Here is a 26,434-nt window from a genome sequence, read left to right as displayed (position 1 = left end):
GGAAGTACCAAGTAGTTCAGTTTTACCAAACTGCAGATCAGAAGCTCCGATCTTATGTCAATCAGACATGGTAGATTGAGAGAGTTTAGTAGATCCGAACTATGTAGACAGGAGTGTGTTGTCCAATCAGAGACATGCATTTAAAAGAGGGAGTTCGGAAGGACGATCGAAAGTTCCGAAGTGCGTTTGGAAGCTCCGAATGAGGGATCGTACATTCCAATTGAGGTCTATATATAAAGGCTGAGAGCCTCACTTTCTTCACATTTCTCAAGCTTTTCTCTTGTTCCCAACTAGTCTTAAGGGTTTTTGGGTGTCGTATTCGAGGGCTAGACGGTGACAAAGAGCTACCGGATCATAGCGGTGTTTTGCCTTGAGTTTAGGGCAATCGTCATCAAAGGGCTGACTACGGACGCATGTATATCGCTAGAATCTGATTAGCTTCAGTGAGTAGCTATTATTCTAGTTAAGGCTTTTAGTAGACGTTTAATGATACTGTGATTGTCTGCTTATAGGCTTGAACTAGAGAGCCAGTATCGCTAGGCTACTTATTTTGAGGTGCGGACGTACTATCCAAGATACCCTGATTGAGTATGCATGTTCTATGTTTGCATGGTTTATATGACATAATTTATGTGCATTTATTATGTCACGATTATTATGCTGCATGCATTATCACGTTGAGCCTATACCTTGATATTATGAGTAGAGAGGTTGCTCAGTCCCGAGGTTTTGTGGATGAATTCCATGGATTTGGGTCTGGATATTCTACTTATTTTTATGGTATGGGAGTATCTCCTGATACGATGGTCCAGTGTGCTACATACCATGTCGCCATTTTTTGAGCAAGATTTTTTACCGAGATAGGTTTTTGGTACGCATGTGTTTTTTTGGATGAGATTCCAGGGTTTCCTCCAGTTCGAGAAGTCAAGTTCGGGATCAATCTTGAGCCCTGGATGACACCGATATCTCGTGCACCTTATCGTCTAGCACCAGCAGAGATGAGGGAGTTTCAGCCACAATTGCAGGATTTGTTGGATAAGAGATATATCTGACCGAGCGTTTTACCTTGGGAAGCGTTAGTGCTTTTCGTCAAGAAGAAGGATGGTTCCATGCGTCTCTGTATTGACTACAGACAGTTGAACCAAGCGATAGTTAAGAATATGTATCCTTTGTCGTGAATTGATTTGTTCGACAAAATTCAGGGTACCTGATTTTCTGAGGTCAGAGTATCATCAATTGCGTGTTCAAGATGTAGATGTTTTTACGTCAGAGTTTTGTACCAGGTATGGTCACTACGAGTTTTAGTGATGTCTTTTGGACTAACGAACACAACTGCAGTGTTCATGAATTTGATGAACAAAGTTTTATGCAATTATCTGGACAAGTTTGATGTGGTTTTTATTGACGATATATTGGTCTACTCACGTATATTGACGAGCCTGCGCAACACTTGAGGCTCATACTGTTGATTCTTCGTGAGAAGCAGTTATACGCCAAGTTTAGTAAGTTCGAGTTTTGGATTTACCAAGTGGTATTGCTTGGACATGTCATTTATTGGGAGGGCGTAACAGTGGACCCGAGTAAGACTGAAACTATATTGAATTCGTCACGTTTTATGACAACATCAGAGATTCGTAGATTTTTTGGTTTAGCAGGTTATTACCGACGATTTTTCGATAATTTCTCATAAATTTCTAGACCTCTGATGCAGTTGACGAGGAAAGATGTTCTTTTTTTCTGGTCAAGATATTGTGAGCAGAGATTCGATGAGTTGAGGAGTCAAACAACTATCATGTCTGTTATTGTCTTACCATCTAGACCCGGAAGATATGTGGTTTATACCGATGCATCTCTTCAAGGATTGGGCTGTGTGCTGACATAGAGTGGGCATATGATTACCTATGATTCCAGACAGTTAAAAACTCACGAAGAAAACTACTCAGTGCACGATCTAGAGCTTGCAGCGATCGTGCTTGTACTAAAAATTTGGCGCCATTATCTATATGGCGAGCGGTTCGAGATCTTTTCGAACCACAAGAGTTTGAAGTATTTGTTTACTCGGGCAGAGTTGAACATAAGGAACCATTGTTGAATGGACCTTCTTAAATACAATGATTGTGAGATTAAGTACCATCGAGGTTCTGCAAATCCGTGCCTGTTCTTGTTTTACCATTTAGACCCGAAGGATATGTGGTTTACACCGATGCATATCTCCGAGGATTGGGCTGTGTGTTGACACAGAGTGGGCATATTATTGCATCTCTCTGAGTGTTTTTAGTGCTAGCTGAGCCACCACTGTTTGCCCGCATCCGAAAAGTGCAATTTTCTGATCCGAATACGCAAAAGTTAGAGAGACTTTCTTAGGGAGACAACGCATCCAATTTTCATTTTCAGATAGATGGATTAATTTTTTGTGTTTTTCTGGTAGAGTGGTGGTACCTAGTGATTCGACCTTGCGATATGATATTTTGTCTCAGGCTCATTACAGTAGATTTACTGTGCACCCAGGCAGTGCCAAGTTGTATAATGATCTACATACAATATTCTGGTGAAAAGGTATGAAGCGTAGCGTTTACCAGTTTGTCTCTTGATTTCTTTTTTGTTAGTAGATCAAGGCTGAGCATCGTTGACCGGTGGTCTGATGCAGATCTTGGGGATTCCAGAATGGAAGTGGGAACATGTGACGATGAATTTTGTCACCCACTTGTCAATGTCCTCAAGAAAGTGTGATGCTATTTGGGTTGTGGTGGACAAGCTATCCAAATCTGCTCATTTTCTTCTGTATAACCGCGAGTTCACTTTTGATTTCATGCAATGTTATACACCCAGGATATTGTGCGATTGCATGAAGTTACTTTGAGCATAGTCAACAATAGAGATCCGAGGTTCACTTTACGGTTTTGGGGTAGCTTTCAGCAAGCTTTGGGTACTACTTTGAGTTTGAGTACTGCATATCACCCAGAGACTGATGGTCAATCCAAGAGGACTATTTAGAAATTAGAAGATATGCTGAGGTTTTAAGTGATGGATTTTGGGTTATCCTAGCAGGAACACTTGCCGATGATAGAGTTTTAATTCCTACAACAATAGCTATCTTTGTAGTATTGACATGACACCATTCGAGGCTCTTTATAGTCGCCGTTGTCGGGCACCCTTATCTTGGGACGAGATAGGGAAATGACAGGTTGAAGGACCGAAATTGATCCAACAGATCGTGTACAAAGTTGAGTTGATCGAGAAAAAAATCAAGATCGCACAAGACAGATAGACCAGTTATGCCAACACTAAGCGCAGACCATTGCATTTCGAGGTGGGAGAACATGTTTTCCTGCAAGTATCACCTTTTCGGAAGGTGATGATATTCGGTCTAAATGGCAGGTTAGCTCCTAGATTCATTGGTCTGTTCGAGATACCAGAGAAGGTCGGAGATGTAGCATACCATTTGACGTTACTACCGTATCTCTCTATCATTCACAATGTGTTCCACGTATTGTTACTGCGTCAGTATATTGCATATGAGTCGCACATTCTGCATCCGACAGAGGTTCAGCTAGAGCATGATTTTTCATACGTGGAGAGACCGCTTAGGATTCTCGACAAGAATGACAAGGTACTTCGGAATAAACGCATTCCTGTAGTTATGGTTCAATGGTAGCGCCGAGGCATCGAGGAAGCGACTTGAGAGTTAGAGAGTCGTATGCGTTCTGAGTATCCGGAGTTGTTTTGATTATATTTTGTTTTCTTGAGCAGTAACTGTATTTGAAACTACAATATTTTAATAAGGTTGTTCCAGTGATGTTTGATTCTGATTATCCTAGTTTGGATTTCGAGGATGAAATCTCTTAAGCTGGGGAGAATATAGTAGTCCAAATCCTAATTAAGTTAATCTACTGTCTAAACATGTTTAAGGGGTTCTCTATTGGGTTTAAGGAGTTGAAAATTAGATTCAGGATGACCAAAAGTGGTTTCGAGGTTTTCAAGTGTTGGAACAATTCGGAAGCTCCGAAGAGTAGATCGGAAGCCAATGTAGTTAATCGGAAGTACTGAGCAGTTCGGAAGCACCAAACTACAGATCGGAAGCTCCGATCTAGTTTCAATCAGACAGGCTGACAGGGTATGAGTTTTGATTTTGTGATTGGACTTGAGAGAGTTTGAAAGCTCCGAACTAGAGTTCGATAGATCCAAACTGTGTCGACAGTAGTGTTTTTTGTCCAATCAGAAATACGCTTTAAGTAGAGGGAGTTTGAAAGGACGATTGGAAGTTCCGAAGTGCTTTCGGAAGCTCTGAACGAGGGAATTAGACGTTCGGAACAAGGTCTATATATAGGGGCCGAGAGCCTCAATTTCTTCACACATTTCTCGAGCTTATCTCTCGTTCTCAGCTAGTCTTAAGGGTTTTCGGGTATCGTATTCGAGGACTAGGTGGTGAAAAAGTGCTACCGAGATCGTAGAGTTGTTGTTCCTTGAGTTTAGAGCAATCGTCATCAAAGGGCTGCCTACGGACGCATGTATATCGCTAGAATCTGATTAGCTTCAGTGAGTAGCTATTATTCTTGTTAAGGCTTCTAGTACACGTTTAGTGATACAGTGATTGTCTACTTATAGGCTTGGACTAGAGAGAGTATCATCAGGTTGCTTATTTTGAGGTACGGACGTACTATCCGAGATATCCTGTTTGAGTATGCATGTTCTATGTTTGCATGGTTTATATGACATGATTTATGTGAATTTATTATGTCACGATTATTTTGCTACATGCATTATTACGTTGAGCCTATACCTTGATATTATCAGTATAGGTGTTGCTCATCCCCAATGTTTTGTGGATGGATTCCATTTATTTGAGTCCGAATATTTCACTTATTTCTTATGGTATGGGAGTACCTCCTGATGCGATGGCCCAGTGTGCTACATAATATGGCGCCATTTGTTGATCAAGAGTTTCAACCATGATAGGTTTCCGGTACACGTTTATTTTCATTTAGCATTCATAAAATATGTATACTCATACTTTCATACAGAGAATTGTTAGCTCATGTCCTTGGTTTTGGTTATGGACACCCCATTCTACATGGCATGACTTAGGTTGGACGGACCCAGAGGTAGCGTTCGTTGAGCTACAACATGATGGATTGTACTGTTCCAGGTTTTCATTTGTGGAATTTAGTATTACTTTTGATTGGTTTTATAACATTTTTCAATATTATCTTTGGGTCCGGTTGTATTTTTGCCTGTAGTTTTAGTTGAATTATTTACGTTTTCGTGAGTATATACATGATATGAATGCTAATGCACATGAATGGGTACTGGAAACCTATCACGGTAAAACACCTGCACAATCAAGGGCGCCCTAGTATGTAGCACATTGGACCATTGCACCAGGAGGTGGCTCACACACCAGAAAGAAACTGTGGATATCGATGCCCTGATCCCGTATTCCCAGGGGTCCAACCATCCACTCAAGAACTCGAGGCTGAGTGACCTCACTACGGGTTATATCGAGGTACATGCTCAACATAATAATGCATACATCATAATAATCTTGACATAATATATGCACATAAACCATGCTATATAAACATGCAAACATAGAACATGCATATTCAATCAAGATATCTCAGATAGTATGTACGTACCTCTACTTAAGCAACTCAAGCAACCTAGCAACTCGGGTACTCATGTCCAAGCCTACAAGCAATTAATCACCATATCAGTCTCTGCATACTAAAAGCTTGAATTAGACTAATAGCTACTCACTAAAGCTAATTTGAGTCTAGCATTATACCTGTATCCGTAGTCAACCCTTTGATGACGATGACTTCAAACTCTAGGAACAACTCCGCTACGATCCCGACAACACCTCGCTATTGAATGACCTCCGAAACGACGCTTAGAAACCCTCAAGGACACACAAGGAAAGAGATAAAAAAAAGATAAATGAGCAAAAAAAAAGTGAAAGCCTCAGCCCCTATAGATAGGCAACGATCGAAACTTCCGATCCCTGGTTCGAAGCTTACGAATGCACTTCGAAACTTTTGATCTCCCCAATCGGAGCTTTCGATTTTTAGCCACCGAACACGTGTCCTGTGATTGGAAAATTTCAGCTGCCGACAGAGTTCAGACATTCCGAACTGAGGGTTCGGAGCTTTCAAACTCACCCCTATCAAATCACCAATCAGAAGTCCATACTTGGCTGTCAGTGTAGGGTTCGGATCCACTAATATGCAGTTTGGAACTTTCGAACTGCTCGGTGCCTCCGATCTTGTATATTGTCATCCGATCATGTTCGGAGCTTCCGAACTGCTCTTCAGAGCTTCCGAACTTTCCCAACACTTGGGTCCCTCTGGACCATTCTGATCGTCCTGAATCCGTTTTTTTAAAACTCTAATTACCCAAACAAGAATCTCATAACCATGTTTTGACCAATTAAACATGATTAGGTAGTTGATTAGTTTAATTAGGAAATTGGGCTACGACAGTTCCAGTCTAGACAAGGGATAAGTCATACAATTGGATTGGGTTGTATTGCCAAAGTTTTCTAGTGAATTTTTTTCTAAGTAGAAGAAGGGGAGACAAGACGTAGAAGAATTTTACCTTCTAACTTTCATATATCTTATGACATTTACTTCCCTGCTTATATTATCTTGTTAAATGTGCTTACTTAAGTACAAAAGAGTCATAAAACTCTTGGACCGTTTATTCGCACTACCTTGTGGTCCAAACCGTTTTTAAGGTTGAGACAACTAGTCTTGGTTAGCTAACTTGACGGAGTGGGAAAACTCTTCAAAAACCTGTCATACGACAGGGCGGGTTGGACCGCCATCCCGACGGGGTAGAAATCCTCGACCCAACTCAAGGTCGGTTGCGGGTTAGGCATACCACAAAAAAATAAAAATAAATATAAAACATCATTATAATTACTTAAAATCTTCATTTCATTAAAAATATCAATAAAACTTCTAATTTTTTATTTCACATTTTTGTACATTTTATACAAAACAATATTTTTATAATCGAACCATCAAACCATTAAAAAACAGTTCAATCGGTTGGATCGATTCAACCGGACAGTCGGACTGAAATATTGTTATATTGTATAAAATAATAATATAATATAATAATTGATATATTTTAATTTTAAAAACCTTAAAATATTTCTATATATAATAATATATATACTTGACAAAGGTAAAGTTTAAAATAAAAAAAAACAACATATATTTGATCAATATATATATGAATATGATTATTATATATTTTATAAACACAAAATAAATCAAAATAAGTTCAAATATTACTAAAATACTATTTTTAAAAACTTAAAACCAAATAATAATGTATATGTAACCAAAATAAAATTTTTAAATATGAGAAATATGTTGTTTCATGGAAAATAAGAAATAATTACATTTTTTTTTAAAAAAAATTAGGTGAACCGGTTAAGGTCAGTCCAACCAATTTTTGATCGGGTTTGACTGGTTCTAAGCGATTTAACCAGAAAAATGATTTTTGATCTTATTTCGGACCGGATCCATAATCGGTTCGTGGTCGAACTAGTTGAACCGACCGATCCGGTCTGGTTTGAAAAACATTGATACAGAACCGTTAATACAAAAAAAATTCACAAATTGCAATATATATATATATATATATATATATATATATATATACCACAATAAATCCATATAGTGTATAAATTTTTTTCTTTTAAAAATAAGGTTTCCTTCCAAACCTGCGAAACCAACCTAGGCCTGTTTGGGCTCACGACCAGTGCGGGTTGGTGCATTTAGGCTCGTCTTTGAATGAGTTGACAAAATTTTATTCAACACACTTAAATTACGTGTCTAGCTAAATTAATCCGACGTGCTCAATCCAAATTAGTAGCTCTAAATTGCATTATTATTATTTTTTTTTCACAAATGCATGCATCCATTTTACTTGTAAGAGTCTCATTGGCGCTAAAAATATGTTTTAAAATATAGTATCTATGGTAAAAATATGATACAATACTAGTCACGAGACACATGCATTACATGTATAATGTAATATTTAAATATAATCATATGCTATTTTATATTAATAAATTAGTAAGATATAAGATTTACTATCATAAATTTACGTAAATTATAAGCTGAAAAAAGAAAATTAAAAACGTAGAGAAGGAAGGAGGATGAGGGATAAATAAACTTGGGGAGAAAATGCGCAACAGAGGAGGTTGGGTTTGGTCGAATCATTTTTTGCCTTTCGGATTTTTTATTTTTTTTGAAGGAGTCCTTCTGATCTTGGATCAAAGAAAAAAATATGACAATTTTGTCCGTTCATATTTTTGACTAAATTTAGTTTCTCTAATAACTTTGTGAATTTATAATATACTAGTATTCCGCTGCACGCGTTGCGTGCTCGTACATTTCGTTTTTTAACGAAGACATTAAATAATAAATTTTAAAATTAAAAAATAATAAAAATTTAACGTTTTCCTAAACAAATATTCACAAAAAATATATATCAAAGTAAGTGTCATTTTTGTAAATAAAAAAATATCAAAGAGCACAAAGTGAGCATCTAATGGCTAGAAAAGAGAAAATCGTATAAAATGACTATTTTGCCCAATAATTTTGGTTTTATTGAAAATTAAGTTAGTAGATAATGGTAATTTCAAATCAAGATTCTACAATTAATTGAAAGTTTGTTAATTATAGGGTATGTACTTTAATAATATAGTAAGATATAAGTAAAGATACGTGGGTTTTTTTTTTTTTAAAAACTGCAATTAAACATATTTATTCTATCAATTAACAGGTATGAAAAATAAAAAAAAAATCAACTTGTAATTTATAATTAGCATTTTTTATATGGTGGCGGCGTTCAACAATCAGCATCAACTAAATGTAAAACACAGCACCCCTCTATTGTTTGCTCCGAAGCTAAAACTTGCAAAAACCCTTTTCTTGGATCACCAATTGCTGCTGATTCAATTCATTACTATGGTAGTATTGGTTTGATTCGTTGAAGAAGATTGAACGAAATGGATAAGCTCTTGGAATTTGGGAGAAAAGCGATGTTCTATGTTAGGGTTCTTTCGGGCTACGAAGAACGAAGGATCCGATCTTATAGATTGCAGCTGCAGCAACGCCTTCAGAAGGTTTCTTTTTATTTTTCCCTTTTTGGTTTCTGTTCCGTGCATCTGCGATATTTTGCTTTTAATTTAAAATTTAGATTGGACATGCTGGGAAATTGCTGAAATTTTGTTTTCCTGTTTTCGATGAAATGGGATTTTTGTTCTTTAGAGATAAAAATAAATTATGTTGAAATGTGATGAATTAATATAGTAGGTGAATATTTCTTGACAGCGGAAATGAAGGGATGTGATTTTTCATATGAGTATTTCATTTAGTTTACCTCATGGTTTATGAGCATTTCAGTAATCAAGATATTTGATTGATCTTCACTAGAGTTCAATCGGACAAAATCATAGCGCGTATAGTCCTACCTACCTCTGGCAGTCCGGCTGTTTTGTTCCTAAAGTGAATCTAAACATGAGAGTTCTTCAAAACTGTAGCCGTAATCCTCAATGCCTCACTACATGGTATTACATTACTACATTAGTCCTTTAATTAGTTTTTTTTTAAATAATTGGTTAAATTTGGGAGTTGCATAATGTGCAAATTGTCATATTGATATAGCACTTTCTATTACTCTGTAGTGTTACACTGTCTCAAGTATTGCGGCCAGTATCTTGTTGTCTATGACTCCATATGAGGAGTCGTGTCGCCGTTACTTTCAAACTAACTGCTTACAGTTAGTTCCCAAAGTTAAAATGTACACGTGAGAGAACTACTTCAACCATGTTGACAATACGACATCGTAGCAGCTAGTTGGCAATACTTGATGAAAATCTGAATTTTATATTTCCAGATTAATGTTATGATAATGTACACTCCTAAACTTCTTGTCATTTTCTGTTCTTACTTCAACTTTCTTCTTCCTAAAAAGGCGGAAGAAAAGAAAGCCGCTATCCAAAAGGTACCTGAACAAATTATTTTATCAGAGGTGCGGCAGATGGTACGAGATATGCAATCAATGAATAAGAAGTTAGAGGAAACAGTAAGTTTGTCATTTATACTTCTTCTATTGCATGTTATGTAATAGTTGGCAATGTTCCGTCATCTATCTCTGTGTGCTTATTGGACTGAACACACCCACTTGACAAACTGGTGTTCAGTTCGTTTATATATATTTTAAGAAAGAGTCTACCTAATGCACGCATAGTGTACTGTTGCCGGTTGGTGGTACCCTTGTATCTGTTTATTGGAATCTAAAGGAACATACTTTATTGGAATTTGTTTCCAAAAGCACCGACTGATGTTAATAAAATATGGATTTCCTTATTTTACTGTATGCAATTAATGCGACTAAATAGATTTGAACCATGGTGATAGTTATTAGCGCTCGTTTGAGGTGGAGCAGGCCTTCTGTGTAGTCTGTTCGCATTTTACTGTATGCAATTATTTTATTTTATAAATATTTATTTATGAAATAAATTTTTAATTAATTATAAAGTTTTTTTTTTTGTGAGCCGGCCCGCCTAACCCGCAACCCACCTCGGGTTGGGTTGGAGATTTCCGACTTGAGGGTTGGGGATTTCCGGCCCGTCGGGATGGTGGGTCATCCCGCCTGCCTATGGGTTGACTCATCTGAGAGCTCTACAAGCACATTGCACCTCTGTATTCCTAAACTACAAGGACCACTATGCATAGATTTGTGTCCAGAGAAATCATGATAACTTCCACAAATGAATAATTATAATTGATTGGTACGATAGTTGTATCTTGATTAGTTATTCTCAGAATGGGCTGAGATGCAGTCGGTGATGCATAAAATTTGAATGTTTCTATCTATATGGGGTGATTACTAAATAAGGTGGAACCTATTCCAAGTTTTTCCATTACATGTGTCAATGCTTGCAGATAAATTATGATACAAAGTACAAAATGGACAAGGATTGAACAAAAAACAAACAATATAAATACGTACAGAAAGATGTGAATGTATCTGATGCACCACATGAGGGTTCATAGCAAGGCCTGCATTTCACGAAAGGTTTTTATTTTATAACTAATCAGCTATAACTATAAGCCACGTACTAGGCTGAATCATCTAGAAACTTGATCGATAAGAGGGCTGGAAAAGAAATAATTTCAGACTGGCACCGTAAACCCACTCAATCTGTTTGGCTAACAAGGAAAAGTTTGATTCCAAATCTTTTTAGCAAACAATTAAGTCAATTTTCACAAATCGTGATTTTTTTAAATTTCTGATTTTTGGACAGATTTGAAATCCACAACTTCAAATTTATTTCTCAAATAAAATTATTCAGTACAACACAGCTTATATGTAGCCAGATAACTACAGAATAATGTTCCACTTTGACTCACCTTAAAACCTAAGTCGTCAACTTTACGTAACCCTTCAAAATTTTATCAGACATTGTAGGCGACAAAAGCACTACGGCAAAGAGAATCTTGGTATAGACCAAGATACATTTAAATTTCAATATATCAAGTGATATGGATTCACTTGCAAAAAGGGAAAGCATATCAAAGACGTGTATCTACCCACTCCAAAGCCATGGCCACAACCTATTCCTACCTCAATGTTCTTTGTACCCACTTTCCTCGACTAAATACAAAAAAAATAATAAAATCGACTATCGAGAGTTGGAGCTTTCACAAAAAGCAACAAAAATCAAAACGAAAGATATCAAGAGAGACATACAAAAGTACTGAAATGTCTTTGCGCGCCAGGAAAAGCATATGCTGCACTCCTTGTGGCAACCATAACTTGGTTCGGAACTGGTACTGAACCTGAATACACGATCAACCATTTGATAGTTAACACGGCATCATTTTGGTCTTGAAAAGGATGAACTAATTGAAGCGATATCAGTGAGTAGCAATATTGCAGAAGATGTTTGGCAATGTTCAGAAATAGATAACTGACACATATTTGAGTCCATATTCTTTCAAAAAATGTCCTCGGTACGTAGCAATATCGCAGAAGTTGCTGGCCCAAATTTCTTATGATTTTGAAATTATATTTTCTGGTGATGGCTGTATGTTCTTGCAACAAATTTTATGAATTGATAGAGTTATCAAATCAAATTCCAGGTAAGCTTTTGGAACCCAAAAGTATAGAAATCTAAATGACGCCCATCAATCTAAGATTCTAAATGACGCCAATCTATTATAGAAATGCAAAGATTAATCCAATGCATATATCGGTTTCTAGGTGGATTTTTATAAGAGTACTTTGAAAGCAAGTTTAAAAACATATTTGCTCAAAGTTTGTGTGAACAAGACGACAAGTAAGTGATTATTATGAATAGGCTAATTAAAAAGCTTCCAAAGCAGAAATTGAGCAGCTTTATACACATGACCTGATAAACTCAAACATCAGTCAGGCCAATATCTCAATATAAGAAACCCATAAAATTCAATCATTCATCTGCCGTGGCTGCGAAGGTGTAACGTTTGGAAATAGCAAGTAACAAATAAAATCCTAGCGACCCGGAGAGAGATAATTTTTAAAATTACTAACCCGCTCCTTGGTGCTTACCGTCGCTCCTTCCCCCTCCTTCCCCGGCCGGCTCCGACCACCGGAGCTCGCCGGAGACTTTCTCTCTCCTAATCGATCGCTGGTATTTCAACCCTAGCCTCGCCGTCATCTTTTTCCCACACCTTCTCCTTCGTTTTTCGGCTTGGCATCTGTACCTTGGTTGCAGACGCAGTGCTCTCTCTACAATGTGGGCCTTGGGGGATTTGGGCCTTAGCGATATGGGCCTTGAAGACTTTTTTCTCTGCTGGGCTTATGTAATGAGCAATGGTGAAGTTCGGGCTTTGTGGATTGGGAGGATGAATATTTTTTAGATAAAAGATTGGTGGGCAATCGGCGGAATACAGTTCGTATCAATTAGGGATGTAAACGAGCTGAGCCGAGCCGAACAGTACTAGGCTCGGGCTCGGCTCGTTAAGTATATGTCATGGCTCAGGCTCGGGCTCGGCTCGGGTAGGGATGTAAACGAGCCGAGCCGAGCCGAACAGTATTAAGCTCGAGCTCACTTAACGAGTCAGAATACGAACCTGCTAAACGAGTTCGAAAACGAGCTCGAGCTCACTTAACGAGTCAGAATACGAACCTGCTAAACGAGCTAACGAGCCTGAAAACCAGCTCGTTTAACGAGCCAAACTCGAGCCAGACTCGTTTAATACGATAAATGAGCCGAGCCCGAGCCGACATATGTAGTAAACGAGCCGAGCCCGAGCCCGAACTTCACCATTGCTCATTACATAAGCCCAGCAGAGAAAAAAGTCTTCAAGGCCCATATCGCTAAGGCCCAAATCCCCCAAGGCCCACATTGTAGAGAGAGCACTGCGTCTGCAACCAAGGTACAGATGCCAAGCCGAAAAACGAAGGAGAAGGTGTGGGAAAAAGATGACGGCGAGGCTAGGGTTGAAATACCAGCGATCGATTAGGAGAGAGAAAGTCTCCGGCGAGCTCCGGTGGTCGGAGCCGGCCGGAGAAGGAGGGGGAAGGAGCGACGGTAAGCACCAAGGAGCGGGTTTAGTAATTTTAAAAATTATCTCTCTCCGGGTCGCTAGGATTTTATTTGTTACTTGCTATTTCCAAACGTTACACCTTCGCAGCCACGGCAGATGAATGATTGAATTTTATGGGTTTCTTATATTGAGATATTGGCCTGACTGATGTTTGAGTTTATCAGGTCATGTGTATAAAGCTGCTCAATTTCTGCTTTGGAAGCTTTTTAATTAGCCTATTCATAATAATCACTTACTTGTCGTCTTGTTCACACAAACTTTGAGCAAATATGTTTTTAAACTTTCTTTCAAAGTACTCTTATAAAAATCCACCTAGAAACCGATATATGCATTGGATTAATCTTTGCATTTCTATAATAGATTGGCGTCATTTAGAATCTTAGATTGATGGGCGTCATTTAGATTTCTATACTTTTGGGTTCCAAAAGCTTACCTGAAATTTGATTTGATAACTCTATCATTCATAAAATTTGTTGCAAAACATACAGCCATCACCAGAAAATATAATTTCAAAATCATAAGAAATTTGGGCCAGCAACTTCTGCGATATTGCTACGTACCGAGGACATTTTTTGAAAGAATATGGACTCAAATATGTGTCAGTTATCTATTTCTGAACATTGCCAAACATCTTCTGCAATATTGCTACTCACTGATATCGCTTCAATTAGTTCATCCTTTTCAAGACCAAAATGATGCCGTGTTAACTATCAAATGGTTGATCGTGTATTCAGGTTCAGTACCAGTTCCGAACCAAGTTATGGTTGCCACAAGGAGTGCAGCATATGCTTTTCCTGGCGCGCAAAGACATTTCAGTACTTTTGTATGTCTCTCTTGATATCTTTCGTTTTGATTTTTGTTGCTTTTTGTGAAAGCTCCAACTCTCGATAGTCGATTTATATTTTTTTTTGTATTTAGTCGAGGAAAGTGGGTACAAAGAACATTGAGGTAGGAATAGGTTGTGGCCATGGCTTTGGAGTGGGTAGATACACGTCTTTGATATGCTTTCCCTTTTTGCAAGTGAATCCATATCAATTGATATATTGAAATTTAAATGTGTCTTGGTCTATACCAAGATTCTCTTTGCCGTAGTGCTTTTGTCGCCTACAATGTCTGATAAAATTTTGAAGGGTTACGTAAAGTTGACGACTTAGGTTTTAAGGTGAGTCAAAGTGAAACATTATTCTGTAGTTATCTGGCTACATATAAGCTGTGTTGTACTGAATAATTTTATTTGAGAAATAAATTTGAAGTTGTGGATTTCAAATCTGTCCAAAAATCAGAAATTTAAAAAAATCACGATTTGTGAAAATTGACTTAATTGTTTGCTAAAAAGATTTGGAATCAAACTTTTCCTTGTTAGCCAAACAGATTGAGTGGGTTTACGGTGCCAGTCTGAAATTATTTCTTTTCCAGCCCTCTTATCGATCAAGTTTCTAGATGATTCAGCCTAGTACGTGGCTTATAGTTATAGCTGATTAGTTATAAAATAAAAACCTTTCGTGAAATGCAGGCCTTGCTATGAACCCTCATGTGGTACATCAGATACATTCACATCTTTCTGTACGTATTTATATTGTTTGTTTTTTGTTCAATCCTTGTCCATTTTGTACTTTGTATCATAATTTATCTGCAAGCATTGACACATGTAATGGAAAAACTTGGAATAGGTTCCACCTTATTTAGTAATCACCCCATATAGATAGAAACATTCAAATTTTATGCATCACCGACTGCATCTCAGCCCATTCTGAGAATAACTAATCAAGATACAACTATCGTACCAATCAATTATAATTATTCATTTGTGGAAGTTATCATGATTTCTCTGGACACAAATCTATGCATAGTGGTCCTTGTAGTTTAGGAATACAGAGGTGCAATGTGCTTGTAGAGCTCTCAGATGAGTCAACCCATAGGCAGGCGGGATGACCCACCATCCCGACGGGCCGGAAATCCCCAACCCTCAAGTCGGAAATCTCCAACCCAACCCGAGGTGGGTTGCGGGTTAGGCGGGCCGGCTCACAAAAAAAAAAACTTTATAATTAATTAAAAATTTATTTCATAAATAAATATTTATAAAATAAAATTTCTAGTTATTGATTTCACACATGTACATTTTATACAAAATGATAAATACAAAAAAATTCACAACTTTCAATTAAAAAAAAAACATATATCACCATAAATCCATAAAGTAATTTTTTTTAGTTTTCTTCCAAGCCCGCAGGCCAACCCAAGCCCGCCTTTAAATGGTTTGAAAAAATTTCATCCCAATCCTCTTAAATTATGCGGCAGAGCAGGCCGACCCGACGAGTCTAACCCAAATTGACGGTTCTATGTGCTTGTAGTACACATACTTGTGTCAATTTTTTATAACTTCGAAATTAAATAATTATAGAACGCTAAAGGGACCAATAGCTTTTTTTAGACATCTGCATATTATTAAATATTTTTGTTAAATCAACAACGAAAGGCCCTAAGTTTGTCATTTATGTGTCACTAGAGCGACATTTCAATTGACGGCTATGACCGGTGCATCAGTAATGTTTGTTCTTCCACACATTCTCCTGCTCAATACAAATATATTTTATTTTTACTTGAATATTATGTTTGATCTTTGTTTTCTTTATCATGTCTCGTAATATATATAAAAGCTAGGGCCATTATTTGCAATGCAGGTTGAAGATGAAAAGGGAAAAAGTGTTTATGAGAATGCCGATGATGTTCGGGCTTCTGAATCATTTTGCAGGAGAGAGAGAAATGATGTTGTTAGGAAAATTGAGGTGGACGTTGATGAATCAAGACACCCTTTAGTGAGAGAGGTGTCCAGGTTAATTGATCTTCGGATAGCTTGGACCCCCAAACTTGAAGCGGAGTTGAAGCACTTCCTTAGAAGTTTGAAGCCCAGTCAAGTTTGCGCTGTACTTAGGGCTCAATCTGATGAAAGAGTTGCTTTAAATTTCTTTTATTGGGCCGACAGGCAGTGGCGATACAGGCACGATCCCATGGTTTATCATGTGTTACTTCAGGTTCTCAGCAAGACTAAGTTGTGTCAGGGGGCTAAGCGAGTCCTTCGGTTAATGGTTCGGAGGAAGATTGAGCTTTGGCCTGAAGATTTTGGTTGTGTCATGGTGTCTTTCAGTAGAGCTGGACACTTGAGGAAAGCAATGCAAGTCTTGACTATTATGCAGAGAGCAGGGGTGGAACTGGATATTTCAATGTGTAATATTGCAGTTAATGTACTGGTGGAATGGAAAATGTTGGAGAAGGCATTTAGGTTTCTGGAGAGAATGCAAGTGGTTGGAATTACACCTAATGTCGTCACCTATAATTGTTTGATAAAGGGTTATTGTGAGGTGGGGCGGCTTGAAGATGCACAGAAGCTGATTTCAGAGATGCCCTTCAGAGGTTGTTCTCCTGATAGAGTTAGCTACTGTACTACCATGGGATATTTGTGCAAAGAGAAAAGGATAGATGAAATGAGAAGCCAACTAGATAAGATGTCCAAAGATAGTAAGTTGCTACCTGATCAAGTTACTTACAACACCCTAATACACATGCTTTGCAACCATGGCCATGCAGATGAGGCACTGAGATTTCTACATGAAGCCGAAGAAATAGGTTTCTGTATTGACAAAGTTGGGCACACTGCTGTAATAAATTGCTTGTGTCGACAAGGAAGGATGGATAGGGCTCAAGATATAGTTGAAGAAATGTTCTCAAAGGGGTACAGTCCTGATGTTGTAACATATACTGCTGTTTTGAATGGATTCTGCTGCCTAGGAGAGGTTGATAAAGCGAAAAAGTTACTGAAGGAGATGTACAAGCACGGTTGTCAGCCGAATTGTGTCTCATTTACAGCCTTGTTGAATGGGCTTTGTAAGACTGGGAATTCTTCAGAGGCAAGAGAGATGATGAGCATGAGTGAAGGATGGTGGACTCCAAATTTTGTGACTTACAGCGTTGTCATGCATGGATTTCGTCGGGAAGGAAAGCTGTCTGAGGCCTGTAATTTGGTCAGTGAAATGATCAGAAAAGGCCTTTTACCTTCCCCAGTTGAAATTAACCTCTTGATTCATTCTCTTTGTCATGGGGGCTTTCCGGATCGGGCGAAAAAGTTCATGGAGGAGTGCCTGAATAAAGGTTGTGCAGTCAACGTTGTAAATTATACTACTGTTATTCATGGCTTCTGTCAGAAGGATGACCTGGACACTGCTCTATCTGTCCTTGATGACATGTATTTGAATAACAAACACCCTGACGAAGTGACTTATACGACGGTCATTGATGCATTAGGCAGGAACGGTAGAATAGAGGAGGCAATAGAAATGAGCAAGAAAATGCTGCACAAAGGTTTACTTCCAACTCCTGTGACATATCGATTACTCATCCACCATTTCTGTCGGCATGGTAGGGTGGATGATTTGTTGATGTTACTAGAAAAGATGCTTCCAAGACAAAATTGTAGAACAACATATAACCAAGTTGTTGAAAAGCTTTGCCATTTTGGACACATTGATGAAGCTTATAAACTGTTGGGAAATATTCTGAGAACAGCTTCTAGAATTGATGCAAACTCTTGCCACGTTCTCATGAAAAGCTTTTTGAAGAACGGGAATCCTGTTGGGTCATATAGAGTGGCATGTAGAATGTTTAACCGGAATCTGATTCCTGATTTGAAGCTGTGTGAAAAAGTGGGTAAGAGACTAATTTTAGAGGAGAAATCAGAAGAGGCTGATAAGCTTATGCTGCGGTTTGTGGAACGTGGTCATCTCGCACCGCAGGTTAAACCCCACGTACTTGTTTAGGGTTCTACGTGGTCGAAATGTGGGGAGTGCTGCCTTGTTTATTCATGCTCCTCTTCTGGTAAAACCAACCTCAATCAGAGTAAACAAAAACAGATGTTGGGGAAACCAAAGACTAATTTCTTCTGTGGATTTGAAGGAAATAATTTCCTTGTCCACCGGTAAAGCCAAAAGATTGTGCCCCATATGCTGTGATGTGGCTGTTGGTATAATTACTGGCTGAACTGCTTCGCGTGAAGATATTCAGTTTATGCTCCTGCACAGAACTAGTCTCAAGGACTTTGGTTGTGGTAACTTTTTTCTCCTCAATCCAAATGTCCTTTAGCAAACTTCAGAGTTTTAATTGATGATCAATGGAGAAGAATAACAGTACAACACACACCTATTGCCGGCTACGGTGTAAATTATAATCCAGTTATGTGTTGTAGTTAATAGTTGCTACGGATTATTTTTAAACAGGATACCGATTTTGAACGGTAGTTGGTTCAAAATGATTAAAAGTTTATTTGAAGTTTGCTGGTGCATGAAGAAAATTTTGTAAATTAGCACGTGTGGAGATTTGTTATCAATCAACATGCACTGCTTTGTTTGTTGCTATTTTATTTTGTGTTTTGTGTACTTTGATTTTATTTCCATATCATTAAAGTCTTCTGTTTTGAATAGGGGTGCTAAATATTGATTTGACCTACTTAACTTCTGATGGCGGACCTTCTAATGCCCAGCATTTTGAAGCTCATAACCATTATATTAAGAATGAAATCCAATCATAATCCATTAGTTGTTAGTGGAGGTTCAAATATAGGAGTCAAGTCCACTATATTTTAAAAAGATCTTAATGAGCTAATTCCACAGTTGCTTGGAACATATTAATGAGCAGAGTTGAAGTGGATCAACTTGATGAGGACAAATATTAGAGAACTCATCTATGTGCCTGATTCACATGTAAGACGGTGAATCTTGTCTCTTCTGCCCGAAATGCTAAAAAATTGATGCAAATATAATTCGACTTAATATTAATCTCCGAAAAGGTAATTTTTTGAAAAACAGAAACATTTACAAGAAAATAGAACCGCGTTGGTAGAGTAAGGGAAGCATCCAAACGATCAACTTTCAGGCATTGGTAATATATTCAGTGCCAAAACAGAACATAACAAGAATTAGCTTATCAAACCAAAGTTCTAACATGTACTATTTGCACGTGAGATAATTACTAAAAAACACATTGATTTACGATAAGTATTCTCCTTGACGTGTTTCCCAGCATGTGTTTTGATCGGTTTTACTTTGCTTTCAAAATAACAATTCTTTTGCAGCAATTTCTCAACAACGGAAGGTATCTTGGGAGACGATGCCGCCAAAACATCCCACAAACATGAAAGACAGGTTTAGTAATTTGAACATTTATCTTTGAAATTAACAAAAAATTATCGTTATAGAACACTTGATGACTGAACTAATGGCTATCCCAAAGAACTGTAAAGGCCTTCTTCGATGCTGTATTGTTGTGGATGCTTAGCACCTTTGTTGCAGCTCGTTGGGGGGTAGGCACACCCTGCTTTTTGATATACTTTCTCCACTTTCAAAGTTTCGAGCCTTCAATTATATTTGTCAGAGGTATCCAAAACCAGCTACTGTTAAGCCATAAAATCTGAGCATGGAAACAGTGGTAGAAATTATTATGGTTTGCACAGGTTCAAAGCCAGTTCTGATCCAAGTTATGGTTGCCACAAGGGGTGCAACAGATGCTTTTTCTAATGTGCAAAGACATGCCAATAGTTCTGTTAGTCTCTCTTATATATCATGTTTGGATTGTTTGTTGCTTTGTCCGAAAGATCTAACTGTCCAATGTTCCTTTTGCTCATCTTTCCTATGTTCTATTGAGAAAAGTGGGTGCAAAGAACATTGAAGTGGGAGTCAGTTGTGGAATAGGTTTTGGTCGTGGCTTTTGTGTTGGTGGATACACTTCTACGGTATACTTCCCTTTTTGCAAGTTAATTATCACTTGATATTTACTATTTGAACTTGTTGGGTCTATACTATACCGAGATTGTCTTTTTCGTATCACTTTTACCACCTACATGGCTAATACGACCTTGGAGAATAATTGAAAGTTGACTTGGTTTTAAAAATGAGTGAAAGTGGAACATAATTCTATAGTCATATAGCTTCTTTTAGGTTGTGTTGGATTGAATAATTTAATTTGAGAAATGAATTTGAAGGTATGGATATCAAGTCCCACCAGAATCAGGTAATTTGAAATAAACTAATGTCATAACAAAAATTAGCAAAATTGTTAGTTTAAAGATTTGGAATCAAGTGATTCAGTGTGAGTGTCAAAATGGATTAGACCCGTCGGGTTGGCCCGCCCCGCCATACAAAATAGGTGGGTTGGGTTGGGTTGGCATTTTTCCAACCCGCCTAAAAGGTGGGCTGACCCGCCCTGCCTAATGATGGGTTGCGGATGGGTTGCGGGTTGGCCTGCCAAAACCCGCCAAATTACATGTAGGCCCGCTGGGTTGGCCCACCCCACCACCTAAAATAGGTGAGCTGGGTTGTTTTCCCAGCCCGCCCCGCCTACTTGGTTGTGACGGGTTGTGGGTCGGCCCGTCCTGCTAAGCCGTTTTGACACCTCTAACTGTGAGCCAAAAATGGAATAGGTATATGATGTTAAAAATAGATAATTTGAAAACAAATATATTCCTCAACAACTGGAGTATCACTTCATTAACAGCCACAAGTTTTCATCCATTAGCAAGCTGATCCATCATCATCATCATCATCGTGACCATTTAATTTATAATCGAATCCAAGACCACTTCTTCATCCTTAAACATTGCAGTCGGCTGAACCACTCTGTATTTTGATCTATTTTAGCCCTCCATTTTCTCGATCTTTTTATGATTATATATCACTAGTCACTACACCCAATGTACAGCGGTGGTTTGAGATTCTTTCTTTTCCAATCCTCTAATCCAGCAGACTGCTAGATAATTGACCATAGCAAGACTTATAGCTGATTTGTTCTATAACAAAAACCTTTCATGCCATTCAGGTCTTGCTGTGAAGCCTCGTGTGGTACATCGGGTACAACCCCATTTTTCTGTACGTGTCATGTTGTTTGCTGTTTGTTCGTTGTTGTTCCAAATCTTACTTTACACCCTAATTTCTCAGCAGGCGGTAACACCATATGCAGTGGAAAAACTTGGAATAGCTTCTACTTTACTGATTAGTCAGGGCGTTTTCCCACCATCTGTTCAAACCGGCACAAGAATGATCAAGAAGATTCAGTATCAAGCAGTTCATTTCAAGACAATGTCTAGGATGGAAAAACAAGCATTCTTTTTTTCGGAAGGAACTTTAGTGCCAAAAAGTGAGGTGAATACATAATATGGAAGTTGAACAGAAGTTGCCATAAATGACTTTTTGAACAATCTCCTTCTGAAGTATTGGGAACTACATGAACAATATGTTTAATGAAGCTTACTTTTGTTTTTATATTCGCTTTGTATCGTACTTAGACTTGCATAAGAGGGAACATGGGCAATTTTTCATTCCTTTGAAGTCATATTTATATAGGTGAGTGGGCGTGTCGTGCATTTGATTAACCGAATCTTATTTATTTTAAGATTAATAACTGAAGAATTAGAGTTTACATCTAATTTTTATTGCATCGTTGTTCATATCCTCTTATCTGTATATAGCATAATTTGGAGCACCATCGTAGTTTAGGGTTGAAAAAGTATGGATCTTTCCTAAATCCTAGAGAAAGACATGATTACTCGAATAAATGAGATGAACAATGGACAGTGATTTAGATTGTACGATCGAAACTCAGTTGCTTACATACGCATAGAAACTCTAAGAGAGTCGTGAACAAAAAGCTTCAGTTTGGGCAAAAACTTGAAACAAAATATTCAGCGAAAATATTAAATATTTGATATATAAAGTTTTCTTCCTAAAGACACCAAAATATTATTTAGCTAGTTGGTCTTGATAGAAAAATAAATAAATGCATTAAAAAAAAAGATAGAAATTCTAAAAATACATTTTTTGTATTTTATGTGTTCGTTAATCTATTGATTGATTTGATAAAGTTAAAATTATACTAAAAATAAAAATGTATGTTCATGATTAATCTCATACTAACCTGTTTAAATTATAAAAATTGATATCAAGGTTTCGACGCGCTTCATATTTTTAAAACCTTGTTTACAACACGACTTTAGAAAATAGATGTAAAAACATGGACAAGCCTCACTGACAAGAGCCTGTGTAACTGCATTCCCTCTATCATAACCAGGCCCCGTGCTTGGTTGGCTTAGATCTGTCAAGTGTTTTAACATCCCTACCAAGAGTAGGATCAGAATTAGCATTATTTTTAGGGAGACATAATATATGAGAATATTAATATAATTTTAATATGGTGGAATATCGAAAAAAAAAAAAGATAAGGTAGTTATTATAAAACTTAAAAATACCAAAATATTTCCTTAGTATAAAAAACTATAGCTTTATGAGACAATGTGTTTGATCGTCTCACATAAGTTTTGTGTGTCTTTATATATACTTCAAATCGATACAAACAAGATATGATACAGAGCTCCGGTGCAGCTTGGTAACTATACTCGTGAGTGAAAAAAAGCAAATCTTGTACAAAACAGACGGCAAATAATTCCTGGATAACTCAAACTAAAGTTGCTAGCAGGTGAAAAAAAAAATAATTCCTTGGAAGAGCGTGAAATACAAGCCTCTCTCTCATTTGAAAGTCGAAAGCCTAGGAAGTTTGTCACGAAGATAGTACAGCCGGGCTCGTCTGACTTTCCGGTGCTGCAATACTTTGATCTCTTTGATATTTGGTGAGTATCTATCAATAAGAGAGGCAAGAGTCGCAATCAGAAGAAACCATCTTTACGAAAAAAGAAAATAATTATATAAATGGCGAATACCGAACAAAACACATTCACAAACTAAATTATCAACAAATTCATATGACGGAGATGATCATAGAGGTACATAGACGATAAAAGAGCTTATGCTGAAAACGTACAATCTCCGTAGTCCATGCAAATTTAGTGCAATGCAGGACTAGATGGACCTTTTCATATGCATAAAGGTGGATGCAAGAAAATTTGCAGATCCAAAGTGTGTAAAATTAACTATTCTTATATGCTAAACACTTTTAAATTCCAGATCCAAACTCTTCTTGTAGTTCAAATTTCCAGATCCGAAGTCTCCTTTTTCAATCAGAACATTTTTAATGCTGCCATTTCTAATCGGATTTTCACTTGCATTAGTATTTTCAGAGGATATCCACTAACCATTTTTCAGAGGATATCCACCAACATTTTTCAGAGGATATAAAAGGAAACAACAGTAAAGTACCATAAAATTGCTCAATGACAACGGAAAGAAATAAATAAAAAAAGAAAAAAAAGAAAAAAAAGAAAAGGAGGGTTCTGATTAAGCCACCTCAGAAGCAAACAGTGAAGAATACTTACACAGGGAACACAATTTCAACTCCAACACCAGCAATTATTCGTCTAATCCGAATTGTCGTGTGGATGCCAGCATTTTGCTTCGACATAACTATCCCCTTATACACTGATAAACGCCGTTTATTCTCAGACTTCCTGTAAGCCAATTACATCCATTCAAATTTCTCAAGATACTAAGTGGGCAGGTACAAAAAGATTGACCAATCTAAAATTCTTAATAATTATAAGAGTTTGATGATCGGGCAACCAATTTGATCTCCACAACATCCCCAGTTCGAAGATCAGGAGTTGGCCTTTCTGTGTCTGCTGCTTCGATTGCTTTCTTGTTCAAAATCTGTATGAAAAAAAGCAATCTTCAACTGCTTGCACAGCAATTAACATATTTATTCTAAAAACCCAAAAAATGAAAAGAGAGATTTCACTGGTAAAATGTGAGATTCACCCTCATACTATGTGTGACATATTAACTAAAGAACAAGTATCTGGGGCAGAATCTATTAGCTGCTTGTTTTGATGGTTAGTTCACCTCATTGCTCTCTCTCACCGAAGAACAACACATAGACAACGGCATATGTCACATCCTCATACTATGTGTGACATATTAACTAAAGAACAAGTATCTCAAATTTCCATTCCTTCAGTTATCTTGGCGTCACATTGACAGATTCGAATACAATTTAATTTGCAGGTAATAAACATCCATTGTACCTAAAGCAATTTAAACAAAATTAGAACCCAAAGCATTACCCCCATAATGTCACCAAGCTTGATTCTGGGTTTTCTTGGGGATTTCTCCTCAGAAGCAACAACAATCTGGGTAACTTCGGCCTCCGCACTATCTTCCACTTCAACTTCAGCATTTGCCTCCGCTCTCACAACAAAGGAGCGACTTTTACTCAACTTCGGAAGACTCAACTTGCGAGAACAACTTGTAGAAATCAATGCCGCGGCGGAGGGATGCCGCGAAACTGCCGCGGAGAAGGCCAAAGTCTTGGGAGCTCTCGGGACCATGAACGGAGCCTAGGAAAATAATCAAACAACAGAAATTACACAAGAATTGAGGCCGATTGCATCACGGGAGAAGAAGTAGAGAGCGTAAATTAGGGTTACCTGTAAAAGTACGTTGGAAGCCATGATTGAAGCCTGGAATGGCTTATCCTCTTCTGTATGTATGGTTCTGTAAATTGGATTTTTCTTCTGATTTGAATCAAACGGTTTCGGGTGCAATTGGACCGAACCAAATCGGGTGTTATCAACTAAACGGTTTGACACATAAGGGTCCGGGACTCCGTTCATAGAACCAAACCGTAATTCCAAACCGAAATAGATAAAATAAATAATTAGAAAAAAAATTTCGGTTTAGTCTCGAATGTTTTGGGTTATATCCGGTTCAGTCCAAATGAATTTAATAGGCCGGTTTAGTCCCAAGCGTTTTAGTTTTTTTTTTTTTTTTTTCCAATTCGTTTTTTCGTCAATTAAAACGTTAATTAAGACGCAAAAAGTCCAAAGTTTATCTCCTACAATTCCCAAATCCGTCCGCCCTTATTATTCTCCCCAAACCGTCTTCTTCCTTCTTGTCAAAATTCCTCATCGGTTACTGCCGCCGACGTCCGCTGCAGTACCATCGCTTTTCGGACGATCCTCATTTAAGGTTTCTTCTTTCTTTTTTTTTTTTTCCAAACTCTTCTCTCCTTGCATTATCTTTCCAAATATTTGTTTTTTTAAAAAAAAAAAAAAATCTCTTTCACTCATATATATAGACACAAGAATTATAGTATACTAGTAATTCACGCACGCAAAAATTCACGTGTATAAAAAGTTTATGTTACATCTAAAAATAATAAACATTTTTTATATTTTTAAATTGAAATAAATAAAGTTGAAATATGATAGTTATAAATATTAAGAGCGTTTTTGTTCATCCATTAATTTGACCAATGTAGTTATTCTAAGGAGTTCATATTTTATTATATTATATAGACTTGTTCCCCTCGCCCTGAGCTGTTTGGCCCACCCATGCTGTAATAGTTGGGCCATACCTGCCAAAACCCGTTCCCCCATGTTTTGTTATTCTCATTGGTTAAAGTTGTATCACCTCGATCGATCTCTTCCTGCCTTCTATCTACAAATATTTCAACAGTCCACCGTGACCGAAACACATGATACATCAAAAGGAAAGCAAATATTTTCCAACTTGCATAACATGTTCTTCAATTTCCCCTTAAATTATTTTTAAAAAATAACCTTGGAAACCATAACACAAACACCAGAACATCAAAATAAACTTGACCTAAAGCTTACAAACTTTGCGGTGAGTTTGAATGAGATCTTTATGGTGAGAGTGACGCTTATCCCCGATACCATGCTCTGGTACCAAGTTGTAACGTACTCATTTTTAAAGGAATACATAAAATAAAATGATGAATATTTTTTTTTTAAAAAAAAAGTGGGGAAGGGAGAAGCCTAAATAAAATATCAAATCCTTAAAAGAAATTGTTTACAGCAGTAAATTCAG

General features: G+C 37.4%; 2 protein-coding genes across 9 annotated transcripts; one reads left to right on the top strand and one right to left on the bottom strand.

Moving 5' to 3' along the window:
* Nucleotides 1-8,852: 8,852 nt before the first annotated feature.
* LOC140864510 (uncharacterized) lies at nt 8,853-21,995 on the top strand. 7 transcript variants are annotated; one of them, XR_012144255.1, is made up of 8 exons: nt 8,853-9,142; nt 9,994-10,104; nt 16,298-18,714; nt 19,738-20,038; nt 20,116-20,204; nt 20,312-20,394; nt 21,477-21,526; nt 21,596-21,994. XR_012144255.1 is itself a non-coding variant. In XM_073268741.1 (3 exons), exons 1-3 carry the CDS (start codon nt 9,026-9,028, stop codon nt 18,425-18,427), a joined length of 2,358 nt encoding a protein of 785 aa, XP_073124842.1. In that variant the 5' UTR covers nt 8,853-9,025; the 3' UTR covers nt 18,428-19,720. The 7 variants fall into 7 exon arrangements, 1 of the variants encoding a protein (XP_073124842.1); XR_012144254.1 differs by having other exon boundaries at nt 20,116-20,394; XR_012144253.1 differs by having other exon boundaries at nt 19,738-20,204.
* A 1,019-nt stretch (nt 21,996-23,014) lies between these two features.
* LOC140865778 (large ribosomal subunit protein bL19cz-like) lies at nt 23,015-25,163 on the bottom strand. Of its 2 annotated transcripts, XM_073270547.1 has the most exons (5): nt 25,030-25,163; nt 24,667-24,939; nt 24,167-24,253; nt 23,923-24,054; nt 23,015-23,288 (listed from the first exon to the last, which is right to left on the bottom strand). In XM_073270547.1, the coding sequence occupies exons 1-4, from the start codon at nt 25,051-25,053 to the stop codon at nt 24,046-24,048; spliced, it is 393 nt and encodes a 130-aa protein (XP_073126648.1). In that variant the 5' UTR covers nt 25,054-25,163; the 3' UTR covers nt 23,015-23,288; nt 23,923-24,045. The 2 variants fall into 2 exon arrangements, with proteins under 2 accessions (XP_073126648.1, XP_073126647.1); XM_073270546.1 differs by having other exon boundaries at nt 23,923-24,253.
* Nucleotides 25,164-26,434: the final 1,271 nt, after the last annotated feature.

Source organism: Henckelia pumila, chromosome 4, assembly GCF_033568475.1.
Source record: "Henckelia pumila isolate YLH828 chromosome 4, ASM3356847v2, whole genome shotgun sequence".
Classification (NCBI taxonomy): domain Eukaryota; kingdom Viridiplantae; phylum Streptophyta; class Magnoliopsida; order Lamiales; family Gesneriaceae; genus Henckelia; species Henckelia pumila.
Note: the sequence above shows the minus strand (reverse complement) of the source record. Positions and strands in the feature narration are given on the sequence as shown.

Excerpts from the sequence above, each read along its gene's own strand:
- LOC140864510 (XM_073268741.1), top strand. The coding sequence starts at position 9,026 with ATGGATAAGCTCTTGGAATTTGGGAGAAAAGCGATGTTCTATGTTAGG. Across the intron at positions 9,143-9,993 it reads TGCAGCAACGCCTTCAGAAG|GCGGAAGAAAAGAAAGCCGC; the intron begins GTTTCTTTTTAT and ends CTTCCTAAAAAG. Across the intron at positions 10,105-16,297 it reads ATAAGAAGTTAGAGGAAACA|GTTGAAGATGAAAAGGGAAA; the intron begins GTAAGTTTGTCA and ends TTTGCAATGCAG.
- LOC140865778 (XM_073270546.1), bottom strand. The coding sequence starts at position 25,053 with ATGGCTTCCAACGTACTTTTACAG. Across the intron at positions 24,940-25,029 it reads CTTCCAACGTACTTTTACAG|GCTCCGTTCATGGTCCCGAG; the intron begins GTAACCCTAATT and ends TTATTTTCCTAG. Across the intron at positions 24,254-24,666 it reads AGCTTGGTGACATTATGGGG|ATTTTGAACAAGAAAGCAAT; the intron begins GTAATGCTTTGG and ends TTTTTCATACAG.